Source organism: Diprion similis, chromosome 14 (assembly GCF_021155765.1).
Source record: "Diprion similis isolate iyDipSimi1 chromosome 14, iyDipSimi1.1, whole genome shotgun sequence".
NCBI lineage: Eukaryota > Metazoa > Arthropoda > Insecta > Hymenoptera > Diprionidae > Diprion > Diprion similis.
Genome location: NC_060118.1, coordinates 4,414,710 through 4,432,293, shown reverse-complemented (window position 1 = coordinate 4,432,293; position 17,584 = coordinate 4,414,710). Strand labels below are relative to the sequence as shown.

General features: G+C 34.2%; 3 protein-coding genes across 4 annotated transcripts in view; 2 read left to right on the top strand and 1 right to left on the bottom strand.

The window, feature by feature from the left end:
- Positions 1–712: 712 nt before the first annotated feature.
- Positions 713–6,139, bottom strand: LOC124414994 (lariat debranching enzyme). The gene is made up of 5 exons (XM_046896211.1): positions 5,920–6,139; positions 4,935–5,226; positions 4,743–4,843; positions 3,395–4,224; positions 713–851 (listed from the first exon to the last, which is right to left on the bottom strand). The coding sequence occupies exons 1-5, from the start codon at positions 6,114–6,116 to the stop codon at positions 769–771; spliced, it is 1,503 nt and encodes a 500-aa protein (XP_046752167.1). The 5' UTR covers positions 6,117–6,139; the 3' UTR covers positions 713–768.
- Positions 6,140–6,586: 447 nt separating this feature from the next.
- LOC124414995 (28S ribosomal protein S36, mitochondrial) lies at positions 6,587–8,055 on the top strand. The gene is made up of 4 exons (XM_046896212.1): positions 6,587–6,733; positions 6,856–6,910; positions 6,996–7,171; positions 7,864–8,055. The coding sequence occupies exons 1-4, from the start codon at positions 6,710–6,712 to the stop codon at positions 7,879–7,881; spliced, it is 273 nt and encodes a 90-aa protein (XP_046752168.1). The 5' UTR covers positions 6,587–6,709; the 3' UTR covers positions 7,882–8,055.
- Positions 8,056–9,616: 1,561 nt separating this feature from the next.
- The window catches only part of LOC124414410 (sodium/potassium/calcium exchanger 1), a 38,848-nt gene continuing 30,880 nt past the window's right edge, over positions 9,617–17,584 (top strand). For both annotated transcript variants that reach the window (XM_046895354.1, XM_046895353.1), the window contains exon 1: positions 9,617–10,317. In XM_046895354.1, the coding sequence (XP_046751310.1) occupies positions 10,170–10,317 (148 nt within the window). In that variant the 5' untranslated portion in view covers positions 9,617–10,169. The remainder of the gene's footprint in view (positions 10,318–17,584) is intronic.

Here is a 17,584-nt window from a genome sequence, read left to right as displayed (position 1 = left end):
CTGACTGGAATTGAAATTAAGTTTCTGGTCGAATCTGTAAAACTGAACTCTGAGATAGCTAACTTTAAATGTCTGTTTCACAACACAAATGCCGATTACATCTGGTAAGATATACATGTTGCATAATGTGTCACCTAAGAGTCGTTCTTTCTCAGACTTACGATTAGAGTAGACACAATTGATATCTGACTATTAGAAAATTAAATGGTGATAACAAACGTGATCAACGGACGTTTTTTTTGTATCAAACCTGAGGCTCGCGCTTTTACTTCGCTGCTCCTTGGAATACAAGTTGGTGTAACGTGCTCAGTTCCACTTTGCACTCGCAATTTATTCCTCGTCCGTCTTATCTAGAAGCCTTTTCATTTTATTAGATTAAAAAATCTCTAGTATGTAGAGTACACACCTAACTATTTCCTCTCATTCCCAAAACCCTGATTATGGTTTCTGCACTCAAGCTTCGTTCTCCTCATCCCAAGTCACTTCATCTTTACCTCTGGACCTACATTTCTCATTTACCTTTGCATTTCTTTGCTTTTTCTCCACCTTTCAAACCAATTAATAAATATCAAACTTATATTCTAATATTACCACGTATTTATTCAACCCTACTGCTTGACTTTCTGGTTGCTTCTAAGCGCAAAAGTAAAGTTGAACCTAGTTGTACTTTATTCCTTATCGCTCAGGAATAAACGACCCTTAAGCCGTTACATAGGTAAAAACGAATTTATTCAAATATTCAAATTACAAATTGTACGTGTGTAGTACTTACAAAGTTGAAGAATATATAGAGTAATTTCGTCTTTTGAATTTTTTACAATTAGGTTCCATTTGCACAGAGTCATTACCATCTGTAAACAAAAAATTATAAATAAGGTTCAGTTTTCGACAAGCTTCAAGCCTGAGGAATTAGCAAAATTATCGAAATTATTTCTTTTGGGACGAGAGGGTTGAAATAAAAAAGACTTGAAATTTGTGTTAAAATTGAAAATTCGAAAAGAAATATTCAGGTATATGCATGCACCAAAGACAATTGACTGTTTGCAAATTATTTCATTATTTTTATTCCATTTCTTGCTGAAAATGGCGCGAATTGGAAATGAAAACCTAGAATTGGAAAGCATATATGAATTGTTCTCCACCAACTCATTTACTTTTTTCTTAACCTCTTGGATCTGTTCCATAATTGGTTATATAGTAGTACTACTTAAAGGTACTCTCTGTAAAGTTTTTCAAATTTTTGAATTCACTTGTTTTGGAAGGTTTTTTTTTTTAACCGGTATATCATGGAAAATTGAAGTTGGGCAAAAAATTTTAACATAAAAAAGTTATGTTTTTCCATTTACTATTTAATGGAATATGTGTTATTTGTTTTATGGATTCAAAAAGGCTATTCTTCTGCTTCAATGAAAAAAAAATGGAAATTTTTTTTTTCTCTCAATGCGACACCTTTGATTTGGTTGTAAATTGTAGAGGGTATTAGGCAATGTATTGGGAACGTATACAAAAATTGGCATCGTGGAACTCGACATTCTTGCCAAGTAGTAAAAATATTTTAACAAGAAAGGTGCGTTAAGGTTATTGGTGCATTATGTAATATATTGATGCCATCAAAAATATAACATATATCGCATTCAATAGTACATGGAAAAGAGGAACTCAGATGTACTTTAATCAACTTTTCTAGGTAAAATATTTTTTATATCTTCCTAATGCACTGCCAAATACCCTATAAAATTTATAACAAAACCAAAGGTTTTGCATTGATAGAGAAAAAAAATTTCTATTTTTCTTTTCTAAAAATAGCCTTTTCGAAGCCATCAAGAATATATCATATATTGCATTGAATAATGTTTTTTGTTAAAATTTTTTTTGCCCGACTTCAATTTTCCATTATATATGGGTTTAAAAAAAAAACCATTATCAAAATTAGTAAATTCAAAAATCTGATAAAATTCACACAGAGTACCTTTAAGTAGTACTACTATATAACCAATTGCGGAACAGATTCGGGAGAATGAAAAAAAAATGGTCGAGTTGGTGGATAATGCCTCATATACAGCATTTAATTCCTGTGCAGCAGTAATGTGGTTCTCGTCGATTTGAAATTATTTTTTCCTACAGTGAGAGCAGCGTGTTAAGGTAGCAAGGGTTGTTTATGTAGAATGTTATTTTGTACTACTGAACTTTTGATTGCATTCCACATTTTTTAATATCAACTGGATGTATCCTGTACAAGCTGTTAGCTTTCCTCTACCCCTTATTGCATTTTTGCATTTGTATGAACATAGAAATAAAAGTTTGGGGTCAGAATAAGCTGCAACAGGGTAGTGACAATTTTGCTGGAATAAGATTCCCTGGACTTTTCCGGCAGAAATTTGAGTATTTCCTGAATTGTTGCCTCCGAACTTACGCAATGTTTAGCGGTTTTTACTACCAATGACAGGGGGGAGGAATTTAAATTGAATAATATTAGGTAGTTACAAAAGCAAGTTCCGTTGAATTTATGAAGTACAGGTAAAGCTTCTGAATAATTGAGACAAAAACTGGTAAAAAATAACATATTTCCTGGTGGGAGAACGTAATTCCTTGACTTCTCCCGATTGACGAAATTCTCTAAATATATCCGGTTTTCCCGTTCCGTCACTACCCTGAGAAATAGTACTAAAATCCAGCAAGTTTTTGAATTTTTACAAATTGAGGGCGAAAACCTACGAGACTGGCCAATTCCAAGTATGAAATAAAACGTATAATCGTAAACATATATTACTAAAATCGAACAATTGGGGAATACAATTAAGATGAAAATTTATAAAGCCCTGTTGTTAAAAAATTATTCAAAATTGCTTGCCAATTTACGGGTAATTTATGTCAAGCGCGAGTTATGAACCTTTGTAGGCCTGAACTCTGGAGATGATTAAAAAATTAGAATATTTTAATACTGAATTTTGTGTAGTTTTCTAAAAAAAATTAAAAATAGTTGTTTTCCACTACTTTCAAATTTGAGTCTTATTACGAGAAAATTGGTACTTCCATACCTGAAAATACTAAATAATGTAGTTTTTTATTAGTCACTTTAACAATTTAACATCAGAATTTAGAAAAAAAAGTTCGCCGCGGTAGGTGATGTTAATAAATATTGCTATTCCAAAGCCATCCATGAAAAAATTCGTGTTCAACGATGACTTGACTATCATGTAAATAAATTATTCGAGGATTAGAGGGGATTACGGTCTTTGGTTTAGAATTTTTTAAAACCCCATGCATTGTGGAGTTTTGGTGTGATTTAAATTGTAGGATCTTGAAGCTATCCAAATAATGGATGGATTAGTACAGAGGATATTTTACAGTAATCAATAAAGTAACTTGATTAAAAATGTCTATGATAACGAACCCATATTAGGAATCTGTAATTCATCTTCTGTGGTGACGTTTACTGCAGCACTCTCTTCTTGTTCACTAGGCAAGTCTAAATTTTTTGATGGCGATGGAACTGTAAATGATGCCTCAAATTCAATCATTCCTTCCGCATCATTGTCTTCACTAAGGGAAAATTTTTCGGAGTCTTCTTCTATAGATGTTTGAGACACGTCTCTAGATTCGTGCCTCATATTTGATATATCAGTACTTGACTCATCATCAGATTTTGATTCTGTACGGCCTGCATCCACCATTTGTAATAAAACTACTGGATCATCAATCCCCAACAGGTTACAGAACTCTGTTGTTTGGGGGTTTATTTGAAGTTTAACTGACTTTTTAGTCCGCGAATCAGGGGATTCTGGTCTATAAGATGGTACAGTGCATTTAAAATTATCAGGAACTTCTAAATCGTGATTAAATTTCTTCAAAACATTTTCTTTTTCTGCGGTGGATGGTGTATAAATCCATCTCCCATTTCCAGCAGGACCTGGCATGTAATGTAGTCCATGTCTAACGCTCAATAAGTGATTGGTAAGAAATAATATTGTCAACCATTCCAAATCGTATGAAATTTTCAACGGTAAACTATCATCGTGTTTAATTTCTAAAACCTGAAGAAACTTTCGTTTTGGTAAACACTTGTCGAGTGCCAAAAATTTTGTAACTCTTTTGCCATTTTCTTCAGGAACTATGGCAGCAAATTTACAATGTAGATGAGCAGCAAACCAATAAGACGGATAATGGTGCTGCAGCAAGTCCATGAACGGTTGACTTCCTAGTGCGTCATTTGCAATATCTTCTCTGCAAGAAATCGCGTTTTTCATTACAACAGTACAACTATTCCATGATTATGGGGATTAATTCATCGGAAATCAATGATTTTAGAGTTTAAGAGGAAAACGTGTCAAAAACGTTATACGTGAGTTATTCATTCAGGATACGATTATTAAATCAACATAGTTCAAAGAATTCTAAATAAGGTCCCAGGATTGTACAAAAACGGTCTAGGAATTATTCTGATGCAATCACCAGTGATCAATTAGAGTTTCAAGAAATGAGGTGCATGGACAACTAAAACATGTGATGCTGTTAATAAAACATAAGTCTCACGAAAGGGGCTCCACACTTAATTTCAACTTTTTATAAAACAAATTATGGCAAAATTTCCAAATGATGGATGGGAGTGTCTTTTTTCAAAATAAAATAAATTTTCCAAGAATGGCAGTATCTTTTTAATTATTCACGTTCCGAATTGAATATTTTTAGTAAGCATGGAGCCTTTAATTACCTAATACGAACACCTGTACCATTTTCCTTACCTAAAATACGGCTTCTTTCTTAGCAATACCGCTTCATTGCCATATTTTGTTATTCCACTGGGCCAATCATGGGATAAAAATATATCGATATGGCTGCTAATCTAAGGGAAAAAATTGTCAGTTTAATCCTTTGTCACACTGAATAAACTTAGTACTTCCTGGAAAATTGTAGTTCAACTACGTTAAGATCACCTGTTTTATTCTAAATATTTCTAAATTCCGGGTATGATAAACACTTCTTAGAGTTTTGTCTGTGTACGGAGGCTTTTCATAATGACCCTGCATCCAATTATGGCTTTTGTATATTCCTGAAATTCCAGCTATCCTTATTCCTGCTACATTTATTACGCCTGCGTATCCCAGGTAATAAATGTTAGTAGCGACCCAACCCCCATAAGGTAATTCTTGAAGGTAATTTGAAGCCTCATGATTACCACCTATAAATATCGTCAGTATTGGAGCAATTTTTTCCCCAGAATAATATCTGCAACAGAATATTTATATACAAAATAATAACAATCGGTAATTATAGGGTTTATTATTGAAAGCAAAAATGTAACTCTGGATGTTCTGATTGATTAGTAACATGAAGCCACTGTGAAGGCTGAAACCTTATAGTTTTTTCAATATTTCAATCGAAGAGAATTTGTTTGCTACAGCTGAAAAAGTTATTTGGAAGATTATTATTATTGGTATATGTTTCTTCCAGCTTTTTACCATTTTAAAAATAATACAAACTTGAGACGGACCAAATTCTGCTTAAAATTTTAATTGTATCTTTATATCAGATATCACAAACCAAAGTTGACACCGTTAATGTGACAAAACATTGAAAAAGGATCACTATTTTCCAATTGCAGAATGGTTTGGAACAATTGGGTTTTCAAACAATCAATTAATTTTAACAAAATTAAAACTAATCTCCTTTGATACAACTTGGGCATGATACCGATCTTGGATTCCTCTTAGAATATATACCAAAATTCGTTTTACTATCCAATTATAACTTAAGACAAAAAGAAGGGAAAGATTAAATAAAAGATTTTTGGGATTGTAGGCATTGAATCGAATGATTGTATGAAATTATTGTCATACCGTCTATCGAATCGATTGTCTTGCATTTGCGATGGAAAAAAATAAGTAAGTTTGTATAGATATATTGTTATTGTATACATACTTGTAAAATGTACACATGTCTTTGTACTTGTCTGGTACGGCCATGCAATGCAGATCGTTTAAATTTCTCGTTGATTGAAAATCTCCACAACAAATCAATAAATCTATCTTTTTACCATCAATTTTTTCCAATTGTAGAATTGTGTCGTATATGATTTCCAGTTCTCCATGAGCACAACCTTCTACAGCAATCCTCATTATTATGATTGATGATAAAAAATTAATGTTTCCGTACTTGAAAATTGGCCAAGGAGTAAACTGTAAACAGGAACTCCAAAGATTGGGGTTGAGTAACGATAGCTACAGACAATACAGACTGCTAGTGCTAGCTATGTCCGCTATGGTGCGTTCCGAAAATAACTAGCAGTGAAAAGCTCCCTAGAACGGAGGCAGAGTTAGGGCGCGTTCTGAAATTAGCTGTTCGTGCTAAAAACTCCCTAGGACAGAAGCAGAACTACCCACGAACTCGCCAGCACAAAGAAGATAGAAGATCGTTGACAGCACTGGGAATCGGAAGGTTTGAAGGCGTCGATGGAAGGCGCTCTGTGCTGAAAAGCAACTAGATTTCAGTACTGAACGAGTTCCGGAATAAGGGACGTCGGCCTAAGTCCATAGTAAAACCACTGAACTCTATACAGTAAAACGAACTTTATTCACCGACAAAAGTCCGTACGGTTGGCTGTCTTTATCACACATATCTTGGCTCGTGTGTTCGATGGTGGACTTAATCCTAAACGAAAGTGAAATTTTCCGTAGATTGCAGCTGAAATTAGTAACTTTGATAAAAGACTATGATGGCCAATAAAGGGTGGAGAGTATGTGTACTGGTTGATTATTTCGTTGGATGATGAAATAACTCTTAATTAAGTTGTAGAGTAACCGAGTAAAATTATTTTATATATAATTTCAATCGATATAGCATCAAATTCAATTGCAGGTCGTGCAGGCTCACATACCTATGATTAAATTCCGTAAGGGTGACATTGAAAGAGGTGAATCATATACTTGACGCATATAGCACTATATATCTTTTTATTTTGGGTAACAGTAAAATTTTACAATTATATTCTTGGTTAGCTGTAAGAGATGTAATCGCGACTAATCAGTCAGCTGGTCCAGCATCGTCGCCACTGAAAACGACAAGCAGGGCGTCGGGCCCCGGCGTTGTGACCAGACCAGTTATTGAAGATTTCCAACTACCACCGAGATATCAGAGGCGTCCACTGGATATCCAAGAAATCGAATGTATTAATGTGAGTGAATGAAATTCTGATTTTTTTCCATACCAAGTTTTATTTGTTAGGGGGATGTCGGGCCTCCGTCAGATACGGTAAATTATATTTTACAATTGATACTTTTCCTGAGTAATGAATTCTTTCATAATTTCAGAAATATTAGGCCTGAGTATTGTGCGTGTGCTAAGATAAATTTGAATGATAAAATGCAGAAAATATCTGTTTCAGTTGTGGTAATGTAACATAACCTCAAATGCCCAAGCCCCCCCCCCCCCCCCCCCAAACCCACCACCCCCAATCCCAATCATAGGCTCTATCATTTACCAAACTTTGAGAAGGTTTTATCAATTGAGAAAAAAAAAAGAATTGTAGAATATAATTTGCGATATTTGATGAAGGTAAGAGATCTCATTACCGAGACGCTGAAGCAACTGATTTGTTTTTCGTCAATATGATCTTCAAAAATTTTCTTCCAACTTATGAATTATCTTTATTTGTTGCAAGGAAATTAGGAAACTGGCATTTTTTCAAACTATGATACATAATTTGTCCTGTCCAAATTTGTTACTCTGCTTAAATGTGACGTGTTGATATAATTTCCACATGTGACTGTTGGCTACGGATTTGTGACATAAATCAGTTCAGCTGCCCTTGACTTATACTCATCATATCTTTCATAATATTATTAAGCAAATAATCGTTTTTTTCAGCGTGGCGGACCCGAATAACGATATTCCAAGCGCACAAAAAGCTTTCGAATTCACAACAAGTCATCTCATAGTATTTAATCGGAATTTCCCAAGTTTCCGTATTTAACGTTGTAAATTATCAAACTCTTGTACATATATGTAAGATTGCAATTGCTTGACATTAAAGTAGAAATAAAACTCTCATAAATTTAATGGTTTGTAATTATCAAAATATCACTTTGCTTGCATTTTGTAAAGCTGTAGCTGACCATCTAAGATAGCTGTTGAACGTGTCAATGTTAATTATAGTTAAGTAAAATCTGATGAAACATCCGTAAAATTATTGGTTTGAAACATCGTTGCATTACATTATTCAAGATGACTTTAGCGCATATCCGCGTAACTAGCTGTTAGTTTTGAATTCATTAGTGCTTCAAGTACATTCATTCTATGAATTTTTTTTCGTAACTATATAATGTGCCATGGGATAACAAGAGGTCGGCATAGCAATGAATCAGGTGAGAAACAGAAAAACGCCAAGAGACAAAGGTCTGGTTGTGAAATTCTTTGAAATGTTACTTAAACCGATTACAGAATAAAGTTAGCTGCTCAACCAACTGGAGATGTCAATAAAGTCGGAGAAAAAAGTAAGTAATTGTGAAGATTCACCAACTCTGTGAGACAGAAAGTGATTGCGAAACTTGGAATTATAGATCCAATTTGCTGAATGTGGCGTATAAAGCTTTGACTGGTGTGATTTGACAGATAGATAAAGCAATTGGTTAAAGAGATAGGAAAGTGCAACGAATATTGACAGCAAATTCTCAGTCGAATAAATTGACTACCCATAATCACTTCCAACCCAATAAATGATAACATAACAATCTGAGATGAAAAAAGGGTAATTTCCTATGGCATTGGTACATATTTACCCGTAGAAGAATTGAGAAAATTTAGATTTAAGATGTTAAAAATAAAAACACAGTTAAGTACACAAATTTAAGCAAAGAAGTTTCACATAAATTGCGGGGTCAGATGAATTTGAAGGGTCAGGACTTGGGTTTGGAAAAATGATGAATCGGGAATTCGATTGGTTGAACATGTAGCGGGTCGAGAATCTGGTCTTGGAGGAAATTGTCGATTCAGGTATGTAGTCTGGTTGGGAGAAAAACGATTAGGGAAAACGATGCAACCATGGGTACGATAAAATATTCATTGCGCGTGCGCAGCTTAAGATGTCATCCAAATTCAACGGCTGCAGTTTTTACAAGCTGCCTGCATGCGTAAGAGACTACTATCTTCAGGAGCATAATATCCTCTAAGGAAACACCAGTGTCGTCGTTGGGTACTGTCAAAGACCATAATTTATTTAGAAAGTAATCTTGACGGGTTGTATTACGTTGCCAGTCACTTTTTCGTGATACAAACCGTCCTTTCAGGGTGCGTTTCGAAACTGGCTGGGGGTGCTTAAAACTCCCTAGGACAGAGAGAGAGCTAGTCACGAATTCGGCAGTGCAAAAAAGATAAGAGATTGTTGATAGCACTGGGAGCTAATTTTGGAACGCTTTCTTAGATGCTTTAAATTTTCACGATCGATGGCTTTTCGGCGCATGCGACACCTGGACTCGACTAGTGAACCTTAGTAAAATAGATCACAGCATGCAGCGCGAGTCGGGCCACCCTTATTCCTACACCGTTTCTATGGTATAATTTGCGTCGAACAATCAGCTGATAAGCTCATCGTTGACGTAGATTTGTTTTAGCCCCGCCCACTTTTTGGTACCGAATCGATTTGAAACGTAATATGAATGGGATTATTCGCTGTATTTTGTAAAAAATTTTGTGATTCTTTTACCGAACCGTGCTTTATCGAATCGCGAAATTCTTAAATCAAGCCTTTAAATGCAACGAATAGAACCATTTTTCTCTACAATAAATTGAACAAAAATAGAGTTGAATAAGGCAAACTTGCACTTGAAATTGATGAATAGACTTAAGCTTTTTCTGCCGCATGCTAATTTCAAGGCCTGATCAGTGTTTACACAGTTTCAGCAGGTACAGCCCTGGGGCTCCGCCAAAAATAGCAGATGACAGTGTGCTCCTCGGTTGTGCTTGACCCGGTGTTGTCTGCCAGAGCTTGGCGTTTGGGACTTGCTGCGTTTTTTCGACGAATGTGTGCCACACATAGACAGAATAGCCGTAACTAGTTGAAACGAAAATTGAAAAAAAGAAATTTGAACCTACTGCGAACGAATAATTGAAGATAAAAAATACGACAATTTCGGTAATTAAGATTAAGGAAGATAAAAAAACGAAAAAAAAAAGAAATGGCAGAAACCTCGGAATTCGGGCCGAGAAGGACGATTTTCATTCTCGCAATCGTTGCTGGATGTTTTGCAGTTCTTTGGCCAAGGATTTTTTATCCTATGATCACTTCTTCTGTCATCTCACATCCAGCACCTTCTGACGGATCTGGTGAGTTCCATTTTCAAGATATATGTACTAGGTTTTTTTTTTTTTTTTCTTTTTCCTTGTCGCTCGAAGCTAATATTTATTTCAAACAGTAGCTCGCAATAGAAAAAAAGCCCTTGTTTCTTCGGTTATCTGACCATGATCCGTTTTTCGTCGATACAGCGCTTTAACAACTTGGTTTCTAAATGATTTATAAATATTGTTATATATATTTTTTAATTTTATTTAAATGATATTATGTATTGAATAAAAAATTAACATATACGTTGTAAACGTATCTCTCGATTTTAATAAAAACACTGAATTGTGGAACATCTTTTTTGATATCATTGGTATTTCCAAGGTTGAAGTTGATGATGTTAACATTACGAAACATTGAAAGAACAATTGAATATTTCATGTCTTTAAAATTTATCGATCAAACAATTCTAATGCGGTGAAATAACGACTTTGCCTGAAACTGGCTCGTTAGATTATAATTTTCAAACTGCAAGCTCATAGGAGCTTAGAAGCCGTAACAGTGAGAGTCAGTGTGACATTAAGGTGGTGATGAATTTTAGATTCACCGAGCATTTAGTTAATATCGGAGAATTGTCAGTATGAAAAAGCCAGAAAAATTTGGCAGAAGGATATGTAAAAATGATGCCAGCGACTTGACTCATGGCTCAGCCACATGAAACATAATGTTTCAGTAACATAGAATATTTTTCATTTTTGAAGATTCTCAAATTATGTCAAAAATAATATTAAATATATACAAGGTTTTGATTAATCAAACATAAGCTAATACGGTTCTGATAGTATTGGCATAGTGTTCAAGTTATTTATAATTTTATGATTTTGTACTTGCAACTATATAACCAGGTTGCATTTACTTTTCAGTAGTAGGGATAACTTGAGCTCTTGATGAAGCTTGATTGATTGGAATTTTTCGTTCATAATATTGAATGGTAATATCCAAATAAAAATTGAAATCTTTAGAATCTTGAACATCAATTCCATTATTACATTCCACAACTCATACTCCAGTCCAGTTTCATAATCGATACATCAAAATTAATTTTTTAATAGAAAATCTGGAGAAGTCAGAAAATTTCACATGTCTGATTTTATGGTTACTCTGTAAAAGTTGAGGCTTCTATTTTTATATGAAATCATCGCTGTAAAAATAGAAACAGAGGTTTTCACGGACAACTGTACATGTAGCTTGTCAACACGGACAACTGAATTTTGATTATCGTGTGAGTGTTACCATACTTCCGTGTCTCGAATAATCTGAAATGCGTTAAATGATGCAGACTGTTTTATTTAATTTAGTATACAAAGTTCAGAACACCTGACCAGGCTTTATCATTTGTAAAACAATAAAAATTGTATAAGAACGTTGGTCATGTGTTTAAAATTAGGTTGCATGTGTGGAACTCTTTGAGACATAAAGGCGAATAGACAAACACTTGCTTCTGATTCAATTGGAATAGAAAAATTAACTTTATTAGCAAATATTGCTCACAGAGTTGGTAATGAGTTTATTGTTCTTTATATTCTTGATCACATTTTGGATCCTTTTCAAATACACATTTTTTACATAGAATCTTGTTCATGTTACAGTAGAGAAGAGGTAGAATAAGAAGCCTAAAGTTCACCGGATATCATATCATTTTATTGGCATTTGAGTTGGAGCAAAAGTAGTAGACCGTAGCAAAAAATGTTGAACTTTGCAGTTAGTGTTCCCTATACACTGAGAAATTTCATTCTGGAATTCTGAAAAGTCACCAGAAATTTTTCATTTAAGTAATCACCATTTTAGGTTCTTAGAAAACCATTAAATTTTTAATCCTGATGGATTTAGGGTCATGTACTAAATACAACTCTGTGATCGAATATGTTTATCATATAATATATAAAAATAGTTCAGTCATTGTATGATTATAGGACGTTAGGAAAATATTGTTCTCTATAGTCATGTACGTTTATTAAACTATACAATATACAGAGTGTCTCATTTTAATCAATCCAGTCAAATAACTCGAGAACCAAAAGTGTGAGTAAAATATATTTCAGACACAAGTTGTAAAGTTCGGAAGGGGAAACAAGTTGAGAGTGCCAGACTTGCCATAAGTGGACCCACGGAGGTCAACTTGGTTTTTTGAAATGAAACAGTACATTTTTTTCATCTGACATTGGCGGGTCCTCTTACGCCAAATATGGCACTCTCATCTCCTTTTCCCTTCTGAACCTGATACAACTTTTGTCTGAAACATTTTTTATTCACACTTTTGCTTTCAAGATATTTGACTGGATTTATTAAAATCAGATATGCTATATATAATGTAACATGTTATAATATTAACATGGTGGCCATTTGTTTGGGAGAAATGGGACGTTAGCAAAAAGGTCTGGATTTCAAAAAATAGTTGGGAACATTAGGGAAAAGTCGGGGAATTTTGTGGCCCAATGGAAAAAGAGAAAGAAGCTTCTCTCAAAAAAGCAGAATTCTTAGAACAATTTTTACCGAGATTTTTACCGATGTTCTCGGTTCTGCATGATCATTCAATAGATCATAAACGTATTTTGAAACACCGATTGATTTCGAGCTTCACTTCTAAGATAGTCTAATTGGTACTATTAGTTCGGATTTTAGTCCGGGAAAAGTTATAACTTGGTCAGGGAAAGACGGGAAATTTCTTCGACGATTTTCAGTAGCCAGCGTAATTATTATGTATAATATCGGGTATGATTTGTAATAAACGGAGAATCTACGTCGTAGATGACTTTAGAATTTCATTTAGTGTACGACCTAAAATCACCGAAGAGTGTTCGAATTTAATGGTCATCTAGGAACCTAAAGACATGGTCCCATGACAATATTGTTATGGGTCGGTTTCGAGGATTTCAGATGAAAATTTCTCAGCGTATAGGAAAGTACTGATTTCGAAAACGAAAGACCGCAGCAATAATCTTATGGAAATTGAGTTCAGTGAAATCGTTTGAATTTTTTGTATCTTGTAGATCTTGGGATTCTGAAAAAAAGTCTCCAAATGTTCATCCTATATCCAGTATTCCTTTGTGCAAGAAAAGCTAAGAAAAAAATTATTATTTGTAATAAATAAAACTTGGATGCGTAACCGGACATGGCCGCTTCAAGTCTATGGACTCATTCCCTCCTCCAACCACAATGATCTTACCTGTAGAAGACGCCACCTGGTGGGACCTGGTGCAAATAAGTGTTTTTGGTTCTCCGATGAAAAAATGGACATTAGAGGATAAAAAATGTCACTGCGTATCAAATAAATTGAAGGAGGTTTTATTTGAAACGCGGTGCCGTTTTTCATACAGTGAATCCTATCAATTAATCCCCGCTTCCCCCAAGTAAAGGAGACCGGGGCAAGAAATGACAGGGGTAGGTTGTTACAACAGTTATTATTTCTAACCTATCGAAGATGGTACTCCAGCGCAGGTAAGCTGCGCGCTCGAATTTCACACGTCGGCGGCGGTGGAATATACCCGCTCGGGGAAGAAGTATTTTCAGTATATTCAGAGCGTCAGTATTGGTTTATTAATGATTCGATTAAAAATATTGACTAATCAACGTCTGTTCTATTATTTGCAACGTATTTTAACTTATGCTTCCAATATATGGGGCATTCTACGTCGAACCAACGGGTCCTGGACCTGACCCTCTGGGATTTTTATGTACAACGGATTTTCTGTTTTTTTTTCGTTCAAAAATGATACCTTTAATTTTTCGAAATTTTTCTGCTGTTTTGGAAAACTGTGGCGATCCGAAATATCCTTTACACGAAGATGCACATTTTTCATATCGGTGAAACTTTTTTGTAATATCAGGGACTCGAAAACACATCTTTTCGTCATAACTGTAGAAAAGGGGATGAAAATGTTAAATACTTTGATTTTTTAATTAGCGTTTAAAAAAGAAAAAAAAATATTTTATGGAATTTATTTTTAAAGACGGTTTCTTGTAATAAGAAATAAAATAAAAAGAAACTTCGTCCTAGTAAAATTCAATTTACTTTCAAATTCAAGAGTAAAACGAAGAAAACGATGCTTAATTCGAAAAAAATGGTTTTCATCGTTTTACTCTCGAATTTAATAGAAAATCAAATTTCACCAGGACGAAGTTTCTTTTTATTTCATTTCTTAATACAAGAAACCATCATTAAAAATAAATTCCAAGAAACAAATTTTTTTTTTTTAACACTAATTAAAAAAATAAAACCGTCATTTCGCCAATTATGGGTACAAGTTGTACCGAGTGGCCAAAATTTTGAATAGTTGAATTTGCCTTTCGAAGGACAGTACTAAAAAAGATAGCCACGACTTTTTTCTTTCGGCCATCATTTTTTGAGTAATAGCGGTGGCAAATTTTCAAGTTTTCAAAATCACTGAATATTCAACTCAATATATCTTTTTTTCCTTAATAGATAGAAAATAACTCGTAAGACGTTTTTGTCTCGTAAAACTCTGAATTTTTCAATAAAAAATATACCAATACCTAATATCATGTTTATCACGCCGAAAATCAAATTTGAAATCCAAAAATTGATTTTTCAGCTTTTGCCCCAAGTTGTAGACTGTTGAAAATATATTTTTTTTTTAAATTCAAAGTTTTTCACATGAAAAATGCCTTAAAATAACTTGGATTCTTAGCCATAATAACGTAGGACAAAAATTAAAATCAAAAATAACATACGGCGAAATTCACCATATTCTGTTTACATTTTTTTTTTATTGATCATTTTTTACGTAAATAAATTATTTGCCATAATTTTCAGAATAATTAACAAAACAACTATGAACTTATTTAAAAAACTTATTTAAAGTTCTTGATACAAAATATTGAAGCTTTCAGTTAAATAATTCATGCTATTTATAATGAATACGGCTTACACCAGTCATTCATCTAATTTTCTTACAACAATTCATTTGCAATGAATAAACTAGAATAAGTAAAGCTAGACTAGCTTAATGCAGCTCACAACACATCGACCCTAGAATAGAAATCTTAATCGACAATTGTCGCGTGCGATGCAAGGAAGGCTGGTACTTCGGAGAAGTTAGCGCACAAATCTCGCCAGCGAGCGGGCGGCGCATAGTAGAGAAACCTAATTCACAAATAAACGCTTCCCGTTTCCGCTACGCCCGGGTTTATAGAGGGTTCACTGTATTCTGTAATGTCCACCACTAGGTGACGTCGTCTACATGTAATGAGTGTCACGTTACCCCTCTAGGGTATGCTTATGTAAGCTCTAGATATGCATTTTCGGTTATCGGCACTCTTTAATCTCCATTTTCCCATCGGAGAACCAAAAACACTTATTTTCACCAGGTCCAACCAGGTAACGTTATCTACAGATAAGATCATTGAGGTTAGAGAATGGGATGAGTCCATAATCTTGAAGTGGCCATGTCTGGTCTCGTGCTTAAGTTTTATTTAATAGAAATAATAATTTTTTTTTCGGTTTTTCTTGCACAAAGGAATACTGGATATTGGATGAACATTTTTCTAGTGCCTAAACTATTCATAGCGGAGGATCGTGCCCATTTTTTTCAGAATGCCAAGATCTACAACATGTAAAAAATCCAAACGATTTCACTGAAACTCAATTCCCATAAGATTATTGCGGGTTCTTTGTTATGCTGATCGTATTTTTAGCTGATTTTTTTTTTGCCTCACCCCAATTAGCAGTCATCTTCAGAACTGTAATGTTGATCATACATTTATTGTGAGTAGCGATATGCCAAATACTTTCTCTACAAACCGCGATATTACAGGAAATTTGATTTCCATGTTATGTGTACACTTGAATTACATTTTCTAACTTTTTCATTACTTTCGTAACAGAAATGAAAGGTTTTTAGGATTAAAAATATTATGTCAGCAGATAAGACCGTACCTGTTGTAGTTCGTTACGTGAAGCTTAAAGTTAGTCACGTATTCAGATGGTATTCAGTAAAGTACTCATTGTCAGTAGATCCCACGTATGAGTAAAGTTACAGGGGTGGAAGCAATCCAGTGATACGATTCATCTATTGTCGAGTACTTACAAGCGGTAAAATTTTAACGTCCGTAAAGCTAGCTCTCTCCTTGTTCAAAAAAGTTTAGAATAATTACATCGGCACACAAAAAAAATGGTCTGTTCATTCGACTGGACCCACCTAGGGTTATGTATTTCGATGCGCTGAATCCGAATTTGTGATCCATTTGGTTCATACATCCCCAAAATTTTTAATAAATTACAAAAAATCGAGAAAAAATACAGTTAAAATTTGTTTTCGAACAAAATCAGGTGTGTTTCTTACGTATTTTGATGCCCTGAATCCAAATAACAAGCTAATTTAGCTCGTAGATCCTCCAAAGTTAGAGTAAATTGCGAATAACCGCTGAATATCGCAAAAAAATCGTGAAATATTGCAATTATACAGATGAAAAAAAATTTGCTAAACTGGATCAAATATTTTTCTTATGTATTTTAATGTGCAGAATCCAAATCCAACGTCGGTTTGGCTTGTACACCCTCCAACTGTGTGAATAAATTGTGGCAAAACGCTCAGAATAGCAAAAAATCATAAAAAATAGTCATTAAGTAATAGATAATATCAAAAAATAGTATTGTTCTTACTCACAGTAATAAACGAAACATGCTTCCAGCAAAAATCTGTCATCATGTTGACGTTACAATTTCCTTGATACCTACTCTCCATTTGACTTATAGCTATTTTCCTGATAATCTTGGAGACTACAGTGAAGAACAAGGAGAACGATTTCTTCAAGACATAAGTGAAATGTTTTTTGATATTATCTACTACTTAATTTTTAACATTTTTCCACAATTTATTCAAAGTTGGAGGTCGTACAAGCCAAACCGACTTTAGATTTAGATTCTGCGCATTAAAATACATAAGAAAAATACTTGATCTAGTTCAGGAAATTTTTTTTTTGTCTATAATTGCAATTTTTCACGAACTTTTAGCGATTTTCAGCGGTCATTCGCAATTGACTCTAACTTTGGAGGGTCTACGAGCTGAATTAACTTGTGATTTGGATTCAGGGCATCGAAATACATAAGAAAGATACTTGATCTAGTTCGAAAAAAAATTTCTTGTTTACATAAGTGCATTTTTTCGAGATTTTTATTAATTGATAGCGGTTTTTTGCTGTTTACTCTAAATTTGGAGGGTTGACGAGCTAAATCAACTACGGATTTGGATTCAGCGCATCGAAATACATAAGAAACATACTTGGCTAGTT

What these genes read in the sequence shown, in the direction of transcription:
- LOC124414994 (XM_046896211.1), bottom strand. Translation starts at nt 6,116, where the DNA reads ATGAGGATTGCTGTAGAAGGTTGTGCTCATGGAGAACTGGAAATCATA. An exon ending in AAATATTTAGAATAAAACAG is followed by an intron (nt 4,844 to 4,934) that starts GTGATCTTAACG and finishes TTTTTCCCTTAG; the next exon opens with ATTAGCAGCCATATCGATAT. An exon ending in ATTACAGATTCCTAATATGG is followed by an intron (nt 852 to 3,394) that starts GTTCGTTATCAT and finishes TTTTGTTTACAG; the next exon opens with ATGGTAATGACTCTGTGCAA.
- LOC124414995 (XM_046896212.1), top strand. Translation starts at nt 6,710, where the DNA reads ATGATGGCCAATAAAGGGTGGAGA. An exon ending in TGGCCAATAAAGGGTGGAGA is followed by an intron (nt 6,734 to 6,855) that starts GTATGTGTACTG and finishes ATTCAATTGCAG; the next exon opens with GTCGTGCAGGCTCACATACC. An exon ending in TAAGGGTGACATTGAAAGAG is followed by an intron (nt 6,911 to 6,995) that starts GTGAATCATATA and finishes ATTCTTGGTTAG; the next exon opens with CTGTAAGAGATGTAATCGCG.